At 50.4% G+C, this 14589-nt stretch overlaps 2 protein-coding genes across 4 annotated transcripts; both read left to right on the forward strand.

Annotated features, from left to right (window-relative positions):
* The first annotated feature begins 1422 nt into the window (after positions 1 to 1422).
* PITHD1 (PITH domain containing 1) lies at positions 1423 to 8049 on the forward strand. 2 transcript variants are annotated; one of them, XM_034646448.1, is made up of 6 exons: positions 1426 to 1736; positions 2433 to 2476; positions 2833 to 2910; positions 5666 to 5770; positions 6458 to 6566; positions 7108 to 8049. In XM_034646448.1, the coding sequence occupies exons 1-6, from the start codon at positions 1539 to 1541 to the stop codon at positions 7207 to 7209; spliced, it is 636 nt and encodes a 211-aa protein (XP_034502339.1). In that variant the 5' UTR covers positions 1426 to 1538; the 3' UTR covers positions 7210 to 8049. The 2 variants fall into 2 exon arrangements, with proteins under 2 accessions (XP_034502349.1, XP_034502339.1); XM_034646458.1 differs by lacking the exon at positions 2833 to 2910 and having other exon boundaries at positions 1423 to 1736.
* A 1900-nt stretch (positions 8050 to 9949) lies between these two features.
* On the forward strand, positions 9950 to 14569 carry LYPLA2 (lysophospholipase 2). 2 transcript variants are annotated; one of them, XM_011228423.3, is made up of 10 exons: positions 9950 to 10177; positions 11664 to 11766; positions 12044 to 12075; positions 12209 to 12274; positions 12742 to 12789; positions 12888 to 12958; positions 13087 to 13160; positions 13236 to 13337; positions 13421 to 13612; positions 13700 to 14569. In XM_011228423.3, the coding sequence occupies exons 2-10, from the start codon at positions 11689 to 11691 to the stop codon at positions 13748 to 13750; spliced, it is 714 nt and encodes a 237-aa protein (XP_011226725.2). In that variant the 5' UTR covers positions 9950 to 10177; positions 11664 to 11688; the 3' UTR covers positions 13751 to 14569. The 2 variants fall into 2 exon arrangements, with proteins under 2 accessions (XP_011226725.2, XP_002913319.3); XM_002913273.4 differs by having other exon boundaries at positions 9955 to 10177; positions 13439 to 13612.
* Positions 14570 to 14589: the final 20 nt, after the last annotated feature.

Raw genomic sequence — 14589 nt, forward strand, 5'->3', positions numbered from 1 at the left:
GGTGTCTGCCTTCGGCTCAGGGCGTGATCCTGGCGTTCCCGGATCGAGTCCCCCATCGGGCTCCTCCGCTGGGAGCCTGTTTCTTCCTCTCCCACTCCCCCTGCTTGTGTTCCCTCTCTCACTGGCCGTCTATCTCTGGCAAATAAATAAGTAAAAAATCTTTAAAAAAAGATTGCACTCTCTACTGATTGAGCCAGCCAGGCACCCCAGACATCATAACTGGAACTTAACCAGATGAATATTTTGGGTTGTATCTCACCAGCCCCCAGTCTTGTTTGGACACTCCAGAGGCAGACATGAAGGGCAAGGGACAGGCAGAGTGTCCCATAACTCTCTCTACAACCTCTGTCTTTCCCCCTCCCCACCAGCAGTAAGAACGCATTCTACTCTGAATCCAAAATCATTTCAACTTTAAACATTGGCTTCCAATTCTTTTGACTTCAACCCACAATATGAAAAACACTTTACATTGCACCTGAGTACACAAACCCAAAACTGGAACAAAAGTTCTATAAATTGAGACTTAAAAGTGCGATATATTCTGAATTTTTAAATTATATACTACTTTTTTTAATGCTAGTCACAATCCTCAAAATGGGTTTTAAGACCCATTAATGGGTCACAGCCAGCCATTTGAAAAACCTACTCTGACATGTCACATGGCAAGGGGACATAAAGGTCATCTAGTCCAATCCTTGCACTTTACAAGCGGTAAACTGAGACTCAGAGAGGTTAAGTCACTTGCCCAAGGCCACACAGCTAGGAAGTCCAAGGCGCTTAGATTTGAACCAAGATGTGACTTAGCTATTGAACTTTTACCATGTGTCAGCCACTGTGCTGAGTTCTTTAAGTTCATTATCTCATGTAATACTCACTGTGGTCCTATGAAACATGTTATCATTCCCACTTTACAGACGAGAAAGCGAAGTGTTGGGATGGGGTAAATGACTTATTCAGAGTGTCACAGTGTTAGTAGCAGATAGGACTTGTCTCCAGATCCGGTCGTCCGTGAAGCCTGCCCTCGATCGCTAAGCCCACAATGAAGAGAGTGGTTATGAAAGTGAGTCTGTGAAGTCTAAACGCCTGCAGGTGCACATGTGAAGGAGCGATAACGTTCTGCGCCCAACCCTTCAGGGCCTTATCACTGCTCACGCTTTCCTCGACCAACCCCCCAAAAACGTTGGTGGCAAAAAAGCACAGACTTTAGCCTAATGGGGAGGAGGATTCGAATCCCAGCCCCATCATTTACTCGGAACGCCAGCCGAATCTCTCTGCGCTTCAGTTTCCACACCCGAGTAGCGGGGAAGCCGATAGCATCCAACTCCACGTCTGACTCTCTGGCACCTGCAAGCGCTTGTCAAACGTCAAACCCTCTCCGAGCCCCGCCCCCTTTCTCCCCGGGCGCATGCGCCGCACAGGGGCGCCTTTTACGACGCGACGGCCGCGGCGCGCTTGGCGGCCGGAGCAGAGCGGGGCGAGCGCAGCGCGGGCGGTGGCGGCGGCGGCAGGGCAGGGGACGCGCGGGCGGCGGCGTCGCCATGTCGCACGGCCACAGCCACGGCGGGGGTGGCTGTCGCTGCGCCGCCGAGCGGGAGGAGCCGCCCGAACAGCGCGGCCTGGCCTACGGCCTCTACCTGCGCATCGACTTGGAGCGGCTGCAGTGCCTCAACGAGAGTCGCGAGGGCAGCGGCCGCGGCGTCTTCAAGCCGTGGGAAGAGCGGACCGACCGCTCCAAGGTGGGCCTTCCGGGGCCTGGGGCGGGCGGGCGAGGCGGGGACCCGCGCGGGGCCTCAGGCCTCCCGTCTGCTCTGTCGGCCTCAGTCCTGCTGTTAAAAATAACGACAGCCCGCTTGCCAAGCGCTTTCCCGTGCCCGTCCCTGCCCGCCCCCTGGGAAGAAAACAGGGTCGAGTCTCCCCATTTTGCAGATAAGAGGAACTGAGGCCCAGAGAGGGAAAGGGGCGCTTTGGCTTTACACAGCCAATATTCTCTTCAGAGCTTCAGTAGGTAGCGGAGGAAGGCTGTGAGGGCGTTTTCCCGACTGTTTGACTGCTAGACCCAATGGCTGCCTGATCATATCACCTGATGAAGCCCAGGCGGGCTAGGCAGATGAAGCGTGTTATCCTTTCTAGAGCATTTACCGCTGTGGGGTCACAGAGCCGCTTGAAAGCTGTGGACTCTATAGGCACGGATTTTTACACACAATTTCAGGAGGCTAGTTGGGTCTGGAAGTTCATTCACGGGGTCCCCATTTAAGAGCCCTCCGAGAGGATGGTCTAACTTATCTGCGTCAAGTTAATAAGTGCTGGAAAACCGAGGGAGGTTGACTGTTTGCCTTGCACTCCAGTCATAGAACAGGGTGGAAGACGCCTGAAATTGTAGGCTCTCAGCAAATATTTGTTGCTTTCTCCTCCCCACCCCCCATCCCCTCCAGTTTGTTGAAAGTGATGCAGATGAAGAGCTTCTGTTTAATATTCCGTAAGTATCTCCTTGGTGTTTGCCTCGGCTGGATAGGCTGTACCCAGTTGTCTTCTCAGGATTCATTCATTGGTCGTGTCAAGGGCACACATCTTTTTCTAGAAATGGGGGAAATTACAGTGTGGTGGGTTTGAGGAGGAAAGCATAAAGATGCATCTGTTGAAGGATAACTGAGGAGTCAAGGTAAATTTATGGAACTGCAGAATGCTAGAGGCAGACAGGATCTTAGAAATGCTGTGGTACAAGTCTGACCCATGAGTAACCTGAAGCCCAGAAAGGGGAAGGGTCTTGTCCAGGGTCACACAGCTATGCAAAAGTTCATACCCAGGTTGACAACTTCTTTTGCATTCTGGCAGATTTACAGGCAATGTCAAGCTCAAAGGCATCATTATAATGGGAGAGGACGATGACTCACACCCCTCTGAGATGAGACTGTAAGTGGTGAGGGCCGAAGCCCTCAGGAAGCTCCTAGTTCTCATTTCTCTGGTAGCACTTTATTCCAGAATGACACATATTTTTCTTTTTACTGGGTGAAATATTACCTCCCCCCCGCCCCCCGAAAAATCTTGGTCTTGTTTTGCATCAGAAGACACTTATCTCTTCCTGAATTAGCGACTTTTTTAGATTAAGCACCTTTAGGGCCAACAGCTTGTGTCTTTTCAAAGTACCTGCTGTGGCACCATTCATCCAGAGAGCATCCTATAAATGCCAGTTGTTGATGACTTTGCAGTTTTCTTAGTAACCCAGCTGTAGATCTCAAATGATCTTTATGGTTTCTACTCATAGGGTTAGTTTCCAAATTTACCCTTGTTATTTGACACAGTTAAAATTTTTGTGTGTGTTTTGTTGACATGGAATGACTACTCCATATGAGTGTGGATGCCCTTTAGTTAGCAAAGTTCTGTATACCTGTTACAACACTGGATCTGTTGCTACCAGGGTTAATGCTCCATTTTTGACAGCTTGCCTTAGTCCAGCATAGCCTTCCTAAAAGAAGGGGGACACTTTTTTGAGTGCTGGAGGAAGAAATACTAGAAGAACTTTACATTTAAAAAAATTTCTTCTTGAAAAATTGGTCAATTTAAGTGAGAGATTTAAGAAATTGATATTGTTTTTGAAAGTTAGAAACATGAATATGAAAGCAAACCCACATATTTAATCATTTTAAGGAAACAGTACGTTTGAGTTGATGCTTTTGGAGACTTGTTTCCTGGGGAGATGGATTGGCTTGAGAAACTAGAAATCTCTGTTGTATTGTGGTTAAGAGTGGCCTCTGGAATAAACTGCTTGGGTTCAAATTCTGGCTTGTACCACTGGTCAGCTGCATGACTTTGGGCTATTACTTTATCTCAGTGCTCTTGTATGTAAAATGACGTAGTGATGGGGCGCCTGGGTGGCACAGCGGTTAAGCGTCTGCCTTTGGCTCAGGGCGTGATCCTGGCGTTCTGGGATCGAGCCCCCACATCAGGCTCCTCCTATGAGCCTGCTGCTTCCTCTCCCACTCCCCCTGCTTGTGCTCCCTCTCTCGCTGGCTGTCTCTCTCTCTGTTGAATAAATAAAATCTTTAAAAAAAAAAAAAAAATGACGTAGTGATAGTATGAACCTCATAAGATTGTGGAGAGAATTGAATGATATATAACATGTAAAGAGCTTAGAGTAAGTATGGAACATAATAAATGCCCAGTTTTGGTATGGCAGGTACAAATACTTACATAGCCCTTGGTCCTAAGCAATTTACATATATTTTATCAGATCTAAGATGTCATTGATTGTAATTCTCTTATATGCCATAAATTAAAAAAATTTTGTTTATTCAACTGTGACATGCCACTGACACATCTAGAAAAGTTAAATTGGTACTTAATGAAATTTGAATACAGACTGGGTATTAGATGATTTTAAGGAATTATTGTTAATTTCTGTAAAATGGTATCATTTTAAGAGTGGTATTTTAAGAAGTCTTTACTTTTTAGAAATACTAAAGTATGAGTGAAGTGAAATGTTTGGGATTGCTTTAAAATATCAAGCACAAACAAAATGGGGGTGATAGGAAATAGGCAGAATGTTGATTATTGAAGCTGAGTGATACATAAATGGAGATTCCTTGTATTTTTCTCTCTCCTTCTGTATATGAAATTTTCCATAGTAAAATTTTTAAAGTGTATGTATCTTAAAATTGATTCAATTTAATCTCATCGTTGTATGGGATATGTACTATCACTACCCCCAGTTTATAAGTGAGGAAACAAATACAGAGAGGTTGAATCACTTGCCCAAAATTACACAGCTGGTAAGTGACAGAGCCACGCTTTAAACCTAGAAGTCTGGCTCCAGAGACACTGCTTTTAACTGCAGTGCTACACTGCCTCTCATAATGCTAGTCATAAATGTTCACTATTATTATTCTGTGCATCATTCTTAGAAACACTTTGAAGCAGACATTTGCTTTCTTAAATTACATGCATTTTGCTGCCCTTAATGTCTAGGCCCCTCCTGTGTGGGTGTGTTAATAAAACACTCTAGAGATGATAGGGGTGTGGCTTAGGTCTTTAGCATCTGTGAGTTATAGAGGAGACAGCTGATTCTTAGGTATTTCTTTGAAAACCTTTTTCTTCATTAGTAGTTTTACTTGACTTTCCAAAGCTCGTTGTGAGTTGGCAGCCTTTTGTGCTCTTTTCAGAGTGGAAACCCCCAAATTGTATTTTTTTTAAAGAACTGTAAGAGGATTCAATATATAGGGTAATTTTGAACACAAAAATTGCTTGAGCGTTAAGTTACCTGCTCTTATCTCTTAACTCTGTTTAATAGGTTTCTGCCAAAAGTATGTTTTCTCCCCTGAGTAAGCTGTTTTTTTTAACCTCCTCAGCTTGGTCTGAATGTGCTGAGTTGCTGATTCTCTCCATGCGTTTGCTGCACGTGACCTGGTTTGAGCCTCCTCTTTGTATATTGTTTCTCATGTGATCTTAACCCACTCAAAGATGCCACTGGCTTTTGTTGCAGTTCTCAACTCTTTTCTTGTTGGTTTAAAGATACTTGTGTATAAATGCCAGTAAAATGCCATTCCTAAAATTTGATCTCCTTTTGATAAAACTGAAGGCAGTTGAGTCGATAAGAAGTCTTGAAGAACTAAAAAATATGCATGATGTGATAAGACACATTTCTTGATTTTTCTTCCCTTTCCTTTCTCAGGTACAAAAACATTCCACAGATGTCCTTTGATGATACAGACAGGGAGCCAGATCAGACCTTTAGTCTGAATCGGGATCTTACGGGAGAATTAGAGTATGCTACAAAGTAAGCACTTGGCCTGTCTCCACTCTCTGGCTTCTCCTGAGGAACAGCAGGTGTTCATTTGTAGTGAACATATGTGCATTAGCACTTACTGAGCTTGCAGTTTAATTTTGGCCCATTTCCTGCTTTCTTAGCATGAGAAATGAGTTAAAACAGTGGAGGAAACTTGATCCTTGGCTTGGTCATTTTTGGCAGAGATGCAGTGGAAGCCATAGACTTGTTAAACTTGTGAGCTGTTGACAGATCTACTAGGGTGGTCTTAGGAAAGATGTTTTCAGAATTCCTCTTTGCATAGTGGGCTTACAATAGGCCATGTTATCCAAGACCACCTTGTGTCTTCACTGGTTCTTTTTCCTAACAATAAGGCTGGTGAGATCAACACTGAACTTCTGTTAGAATCCCTGCTTGGTCATACAGCATTTCTCATTCCTGCTCCTTGAGGGCAGGGCAGTGTTGACTCATTTTTCTATTCCTACTGCCTGGAGCAGGACCTGGCAGATGCTCAGGCAGTTGCCACTGAATCAGTTCTTGTCCAAAAGAGAAGAATGATACTAAGAGTCCAGAGTGTTCGCTGACATTTACCTGGGTTTTACCACAAGTTGGAGCTAGAATTATTGTTTTTGTCCTGGTGGTGAGATATTCATTGAACTCTAACCTGTGTCTTCTCTCCCCATTCCTTTCATTCTCTAGAATTTCTCGTTTTTCAAACGTTTATCATCTCTCAATTCATATTTCAAAAAACTTTGGAGCTGATACCACAAAGGTCTTCTATATTGGTCTGAGAGGAGAATGGACTGAGGTAAGAAGGGGCGGGAAGCATACCTGACCCCCCCCCCAATGTATCTACATATGTGTCTATACATCTGTATACTGTGATCTGAGCACTATAAGGAAAGGAAAAAAGAGCAAGTGAGATACCACTTGCTCTCAGTCTGTGTATTTTCCTTGGTTTCATTACTATAAACAGTCCATCTCTTTTGACAGGCCATAGGTATTTTTAAAGGAATTGAAATAATACAGTTGATATCAATTCATTTTTTTCACTTTGAGATTCTTTTCTTCATTTGACATTTTTGATGACTTTTCTTGTTCCAGGCACCCAGAGATAAGATAATAAACAAGACAGATAAGGTCCTCTTCTCTCATGGTGGCACCATAGTAATGGGGGAATGAATCTTAAGTTATGGGGTGATTCCTTGATAATGATCTTTGCAGTCTTCCTAGGATAAAATTGTCAGAAGGGGGTAGAGATGACTTCCAGAAATGAACCTGATTAAGGACTATTCCAGTGTGTGGTCTGGGAAATGGCCAGCTGACCCAGCCTCTCACTTTTCTTGCAGCTTCGCCGACATGAGGTGACCATCTGCAATTATGAAGCATCAGCCAACCCAGCAGACCACAGGGTCCATCAGGTTACCCCACAGACACACTTCATTTCCTAAGACTGGCCAGGGCTTCCACAGAGGCGCTGTGTCAGTGAAGATGTACAGCGTCCTGTTGGGGAGGACAAAGAGATAGGGTTCCAGAGAGAGTTGGTGCCACAGCTTCTGCCAAGCTTTGTCTTTGGGGCTTGCTGCAGAAACCTGGCCTGTGGAAGATGCCACACCACCGGGGAGGGTAGTGTGTGTGCTGAGGGACAGTCGTGGTTCTCTAGGGCCTAGAAATTGAGTCTTGGGCTGGTCAGCATCTGGCAGTCATTGGATAATGTCTGCCTTTCCAGTCAGTGTGGCCATGGGATCCCAAGTGTCTTGTTGCTTTGTGGCAGGATTTTTGTGTGACTTGTTTTTTTTTTTTTTTAATGGAAACTTTTTCCTGGGCTGTAGTAAACTTTCTGAAGCCTCAGCATTGTGTTTCTCTTAGCCATCAGGAGGGTCTCCACCTAGAAATACTTGTCCCCGCTTGCTCCTTCTTCCTGTCAGCGTTCAGCATCCTTGTCAAGTTGCCCGGCTTGGAGTTGTTTGTCCTGTACTAGTGTCCCATGGTTACAGCTAGAAGAGCAGGAGTCTCCTGATGACGCTTAATGGCTTGGGGAGGTCCTTTTTCTTACTGCCTAGCTAAGCAGTCTGGGGAGAGCGTGGGCATCATTTCTGTGTTTGTGAGTTATCCTGGTTGGGTAAGATTGGGACTTAGGTAAGATTCCACTTGGGACATCCTTAATGTCTGTTAGCTTCTAACTAGTGTCGTAAGCGCAGTGCCAGAAATTGGAGATCTCAGTTCTTCTGTTCATGGCTTTTTATTCACCGTAACTAGTAAGCTTCCTAATAAATCTTTGCCATACTTAATGTTTGTATATTCTTTTGATTTCTTGGTAGTACTGATGAAACATTTACTGGGAACTGTATGGAACTTTGAAATTTTTTGTTGTTGTTTTGTACTAGGTAGGTCATAGTGCCACGGTGATATTTAATTAAGACTAGATAATTTTTCCAGGAAAGGTACAGTGGACTAAAAAAAACACTCCTATACCCACCCACCCTTTGTAAAGAGGAAGGTGAGGTTACAAACCGAAGTTCCATTTCTCATGAGAGGAAGTAACTTGCGGAGTGACATTTACAAAAACAAGGGAGAACAGATTCCGGAGCTCACCAGAAGAAATGAGAGCAAGGAAAGTAAGTGAGCAGCACATGTGGACCCAAGACTGGACTTAAATTTTGTAAGTCAAGATAGCAACTGGAGACAATTTAAGTATCTATAATGAGGGGATTTGAGATAGTATTCTCTCCTTTGCAGAAATAGGAACAATGAATAGTGGGAATTAGTGTTGAATCTCATCCTCTTGAGAGAATTTTTCTGAAGTGTTGGCTCACACTGTTTCTCCAGCCTGTCCAAGGGAAAGCCTGCCACCACCCAGCTTTGTCAAGCCTCAAGATTTCTAAAACGTAACCTGAAATCAGCCAGAGTGCAAATGCAGTTCTTGGTGCACTAAGGGTCCTACTCCTCAGCCCCAGCCTCTTTATTTCAGTTGGATCATTTTGGAGATAAAAAAATAAAGGCTATGTTTTAAAATTTGGAGTAGGAGGAAAAATAAAGTTAGAAATCTTAAAGCAGACTATCCCTTCATTAGTTCCACTAATTAAAGCCTAATCACAGGCAGGCCCTGGGACTGGACTTCTGAATTTGAAGCGTCACTCTGAAGAATTTGTTCAAGAACTTGAAGAAGTGCCCCAGGGTCCTAGGCGATTGGGGGTGCAGGAGGAATTGTTTAGTCTTCTATAAGCAGACCTAGCAGGGATCCTGGGGTGGGGTGGGGGACGGTGGCTGGCAATTTTGTGGTCTGGGCACACTCATCCCTTCCTGACATCCAGTCCGGTTCTTCAGCTTGTTGGAGTCCTCAGGGCTCAAAAGATTTCCTGTTCAGAATCCTGGTATTTTAGGCTGTCGTTGTGACCTGTTGAGCCCTTAAGACAAACTGCCTCTCAGCCTGGAAAAGTGCTTGAAGTTCCCAAGCTTACTGTTTTCTTTCAGTTCAAAGAAAACTGTAGGTTATACTGGGAGAATGAGTCCTAAGCTGTTGAGGTAGCAGCATCACTCATTTCCTGTCTGTAGATGCCCACATGTTCTCTTAGGAACATAGCCCTTCAACTCAGTTTGCTTCCCCTTCCAGCCTTTCTGTGGACCGGGAGCCCATTTCCACTTCATCAGTGCAGCAAGGAGCAAAATGGGGACAAGATGAAGCCCTTTTTGTTCTTAACAACTGGGGCTCATTGATGGTATTTTGCACACTGTCCACGTGGCCTTGCTTGTTGAGGGCAGAACTAAGACAACACTGCCTGTCCAGCTGTCCTGCTGTGACCTGTGTTTTCCCAGGGTCCTTTCTAGTCAGTAAGTCCTCACACTGTAACTTTACAGTGTATGAAGTGTTTCCACACGACCTCCTTTGAGCCCAACAGCAAAGCTGTGAAGTGGGCAGGGTGCTGTTTATCACCGTGTTATAGCTCAGGAAGCAGGTGCAGAGAGGCAGCATCAGTGTCATCCTGGGATTGCTGTTCCCTTCCCTCCCTGAGCGTCAGTTTCCTCATCTTTAGAATAAGACGGGAGAGCTAGATGGCCTCTAAGGATGTCTTCAGTGTGTGATGCCATCCTTCCGGATAGCTTGCCTTCAGGAGGCGCACGGGTGGTGGTAGCAGGGGGGAATTACCGACGCGCTGTCTAGATTCTGCAGGTGCCTCCGTGGCTTCATTACGGGGAGTGGCCCCACCGTATCCAACATGGCAGCTCCTATCTGGCGGATCGCCGACGCCCACTTCCGGGTTCCGTACCGCTGGCCAGGCTACTTCCGGCAGCGCGATGGCTGGGTTCCCGGGACTCGAACGGAAGTTCCGGCGGGGGCGGCCGAGGGGAAGAGTGTGTGTCTGTGCAGGAGAAAGAGGAGAATCGCCCGAGAGGTCTCGAAACCCCCAGGGAGTGGAGGTACCCTCGTCCGCGGCCAGCCGGAGGAGGGAGGGTACCGGGTGGGGGGAGACCGGACCTCCGCGGGAGTCCCGGCGAGTGGGGAGGGGACCGCAGTTGTGAAGGTTGGGGGTGGGGAGTGAGGTGCGAAGAGGCGCTGGCCGGTCTTGGTTACTTTGGGGGTAGAAAGGGGCAAGAAGGTGTCCGGCTATGATGGGAGGGACTTAGGGTTGGAAGAGGAAGATCCCATTGTGGGGCTGGGGCTCCCCAGGGTCAAAAGTAGAACGCCCCTTTGTGGCCAGGAGAGAGGGTCCTGGCTCAGGGTAGAAAATGTCACCGTAGGGAGGGAGCGACCCTTGGTCAGAACAGACGTTACTAGAGTGGAGAGTGGGAGACCCTGGGTTAGGGTGGAAGTTGTTACTGTGGGGAGCTCTCTTCCCTGGTCAGGGGGGAAGGCATCACTTTGAGAGGGGGGACCCTGGGTGAGAGGTGGAAGTCTCCCAGCGAGGGAAGAAGGAAATCCCTGCTTTGGGCAAAAGGTACATCCCCGTGTGGGAAGAGGGACCCCGGGGTCAGAGGTGAGGGATCCCACGTGGAGATGTGCACTCGGGTCAGAGATGGAAGGTTGAAGCTGGTAGGGAGAGTGGGGGGCGGTGGGTGGGCACCTCAGGGAAGGGTAGGCAATTAGGGGCAGGTAGCTTCTGAGGACTTTGGAGGGTGCTAAGAATGGGGAGGAGCCAACCAGCCTCACCTTCTTTTGTGTGTTTGGGGGTCCCAGAGCATGGTCAAGCTGGGGGACCTGGTTGGATTCAGTGGGCATTAGCAGCAGCAGGCAGCACCATGCAGTGGGGCGTGGGGCACCAGTTATGGGGTGGGAAGTGGACTGGAGTCTTTGTGCCTTCTGCGGACATGGGCAGCTCCCAGGGGCTCTGGGAAGGGCTGAGCCAGAAATGGCTTGTGAAGGCCGAGTGGGGGCTGGATGTTGGGGAGGAGGTTGGAGAAAATGTGTGTGGGGGTTTGGGGGTAGGGGCTAAAACCATATTTTTCTGGCATCGCTCTCCCCTTGGTTTCCCAGTAGGTCTGGGAGTTGGGGAGGAGGGACCCTGGGACTCTGTTAGAGGCTTGATGATTGGAGAGCAGGGAGGAGGCAGTTAGTGGGGGGACAACAGCAGGGGATGCCCAGGCTCCCCTCCCCCACAGTCCCTAAGCCCTACTTCTGCCCCTCTGGGTCTCCAGCAAGCTCAGGCTGTGTGATGTGGGCCAGAACCAGGGACACTAGGGTGGCTTCCTCTGCTTTTCAGCCCTGGAATGGAGGCAAACTTCCTACCTGCTCTGGCCTCAGACTTCTTGCCTGCCTTTTCTTGGTGCCCAGGACAGAAACCCAGGGTGTTATAGGGCACTGACGGTCTGAGTGGGCCCGCGGTTTGAGGCTCGAGGCTCTTCTCGTGTGTCAAGAGTCTCTCCCCTGCTGGGTCTTGCTCTTGACCACTCCCCCGGATTTGCACAGGCCCCAGCCGTGGAGCCTGCAGTGTATGTGTGGTAACACCATGTCTGTGCCCCTGCTCACCGATGCTGCCACCGTGTCTGGAGCTGAGCGGGAAACGGCTGCGGTAAGGGTCCTCCCCTGCCCTTGGCAGCCCCTAGGCCAGCCCCCAGCCCAGCCGGGGAAACTGGCTGGAAGGAATGTGGGGAAAAATGGAGGTGTGTTGAGAAGGGAGCAACCTGAAGCCAGGCGGCAACCGGTTAATAGCCTGTTTGGCTGCTATCACAGTTACCCCCAGGTCCTTGGGGGCGCAGGGGGTGGCCCGAAGTTAGAGGACTGAGGGGGAATGAGAGCAGGGTGGCGACTGCCCTCTTCCCACCTCCCCACGTCTGACCCTTTTTCAGGTTATTTTTTTACATGGACTTGGAGACACAGGGTGAGTGAGCTGGAGAGGGAGGGGGTACTTCCTTGGGAAGGTGGGGAAGGGCCCCGTGGGCAGGATTGGAGGGGCCCGTGCCCTCCCTCTCTCCCTCCCCACATCGGTGCCATTTTTCCCTTCCTTCCTACAGGCACAGCTGGGCTGACGCCCTCTCCACCATCCGGCTCCCTCACGTCAAGTACATCTGTCCCCATGCGTGAGTGTCACCCCAGCAAGGGAGGGGCTGTGGATGGGAATCAGCCGGGGGGTGGTCCTGTGGTCTCAGGCCTGTTCTTCCCTGCCAGCTGCAGCCTGCAGCCTGGGCCCAGGGCAATTAGAGGTGCCATTTTCAGCCTTCACTCCCGTGGAGCTCGCAGCCCCAGCCCCCAGCCCTAGGCCCTCCTAGAGCAGGGCTCTCCTAGAACCAGGAGATCCTGTGCCCCTTCCCCAAGTACTCACCCATGGAGCTGGAACCCCATCACACCGAGTGCCGGGCTCTGCTTCTCTGCTGCTGCCCCAACCACAGCCTCCAGCCCCACGTGGCAGGTTGCCTGGCAACACCTTAAACACAGGCCTTGCCTGCTGGGAGGGGCCCCCAGGGGCTACTCTGCCCCCTCCCGGCTCTCTGCCGTGGCTTTCTCATCCCTTCTGCGCATGATGGCCCTTCTCGCTGCCCCTCCCCAGACCCCGGATCCCTGTGACACTCAACATGAAGATGGTGATGCCCTCCTGGTGAGTTGGCCGGGGTGTTGAGGGGACAGGATGGGAGCTGAGAGGCGTGCAGGGGGCGGGCCAGGGCCTCCCAGGAGCCAACACCTCTCCTCCCCTAGGTTTGACCTGATGGGGCTGAGTCCAGATGCCCCAGAGGACGAGGCTGGCATCAAGAAGGCCGCAGAGAACAGTAAGGCCCCAGCCCCTCAGCATCCGCCCTCCATCCCCGCCCCCCAAGAAAGCACTGGGCAGTATCTGGCTCCCTTCCCTGGGCCCTCCAGCAGCTTTTCCCCTACCCAGTTGTGTCCCTCCCCCCAGTCAAGGCCTTGATTGAGCACGAGATGAAGAATGGGATCCCTGCCAATCGAATCGTCCTGGGAGGCTTTTCACAGGTGAGTGGAGAGAGAAGGGGTGGGGGTGGTAGGTGAGCTGTGCCCTCATGACCTCTCATTCTCTCCTCCCTCCAGGGTGGGGCCCTGTCACTCTACACAGCCCTTACCTGTCCCCACCCTCTGGCTGGCATTGTGGCATTGAGCTGTTGGCTGCCTCTGCATCGGGCCTTCCCCCAGGTAAGTGTCTCCATGACCCCACTCCTGCCCTGAGTCTCCTTGTGGCTTGGGGGTTGTGCCGAAGCACTGGCTTTGCCCTGGAGGTCCTGTCTGGCCCACAGGCAGCCAATGGCAGTGCCAAGGACCTGGCCATCCTTCAGTGCCATGGGGAGCTGGACCCCATGGTTCCAGTACGGTTTGGGGCCCTGACGGCTGAGAAGCTCCGGTCCGTTGTCACACCCGCCAGGGTCCAGTTCAAGACTTATCCAGGTGTCATGCACAGCTCCTGTCCTCAGGTCAGTGATGAGGTACCCCTTCCTCCTCCCAGCCCTCTCCCTCCTCCCTGCAGCTGGGAGCCGCTCACAGTCCCTTCTCACCCCCAGGAGATGGCAGCTGTGAAGGAGTTTCTTGAGAAGCTGCTGCCTCCTGTCTAACCAGAGTCGCTGGCCTCCAGCGCAGTCCCCCAGCTCCTAGGGGACCCAGCACGCGCGGCACCATCTTGGATCTGAGCCGGTCGAGCCCCTGTCCCCACCATCCCTGACCTGTCCTCTTCCCATAGGCCTCTGGGGCAGGCAGGCAGGCCGAGGCCTGGCCAGGCCTTTGTTCCTGGCCTCAGCCACCTGGCTGTCTGCAGCAGGGGATGGGCCGCCCTCTTCTCCCGTGTCCCCGGAGGCAGGGCCCCCGGCAGCAGTATCGGAGGGGCTGTAGGCAGCGGGAGGAAGGGGCCCAGCCGCTGACCCACTCACTCAGGACCTCACTCACTAGCCCCGCTTTGGGCCCCCTCCTGTGACCTCAGGGTTTGGCCCATGGGGCCCTCCCAGGCCCCACCTACCACTCCACTCCCAAGTGATTCTGCCCAGATAATCGTGTGTCTCTCCTCCTTCCCTCCAGCTGCTTCTCAATCATGAATGTGTCCATGGCCCTGGGCCCCCGTGCTGCTGTGGGCTACCTGCCCCTGGGCAGGGGTGTTGGTGAGGGGGCAGAGTCCTTCGAAGGGGGCCTTCCTTTAGCCTCCCCAACATGGGGGTTGGGCCCTGCCTCCCCCTTACCCTGCTCCCCCGCAGGCCTGGAGCCTGCAGGGCTGGACTGAGGCTCAAGGTCTCCCCCAGCTGTCTCACCCCACGTTGTCCCCACTCTAGGGCCAGGGGGGAGGTGGGGGAGGAGTTGTGTCTCGTCTTCTGTCTCCATGTGGTTTTGGGTGTTTTTCTTGTTGTGTCCTGGATTCCGATAAAATTAAATTGCTTCAACTCTCAGTCTGGATGATTCTATCCAA

This window comes from Ailuropoda melanoleuca, chromosome 2 (assembly GCF_002007445.2).
Source record: "Ailuropoda melanoleuca isolate Jingjing chromosome 2, ASM200744v2, whole genome shotgun sequence".
NCBI classification, from domain to species: domain Eukaryota; kingdom Metazoa; phylum Chordata; class Mammalia; order Carnivora; family Ursidae; genus Ailuropoda; species Ailuropoda melanoleuca.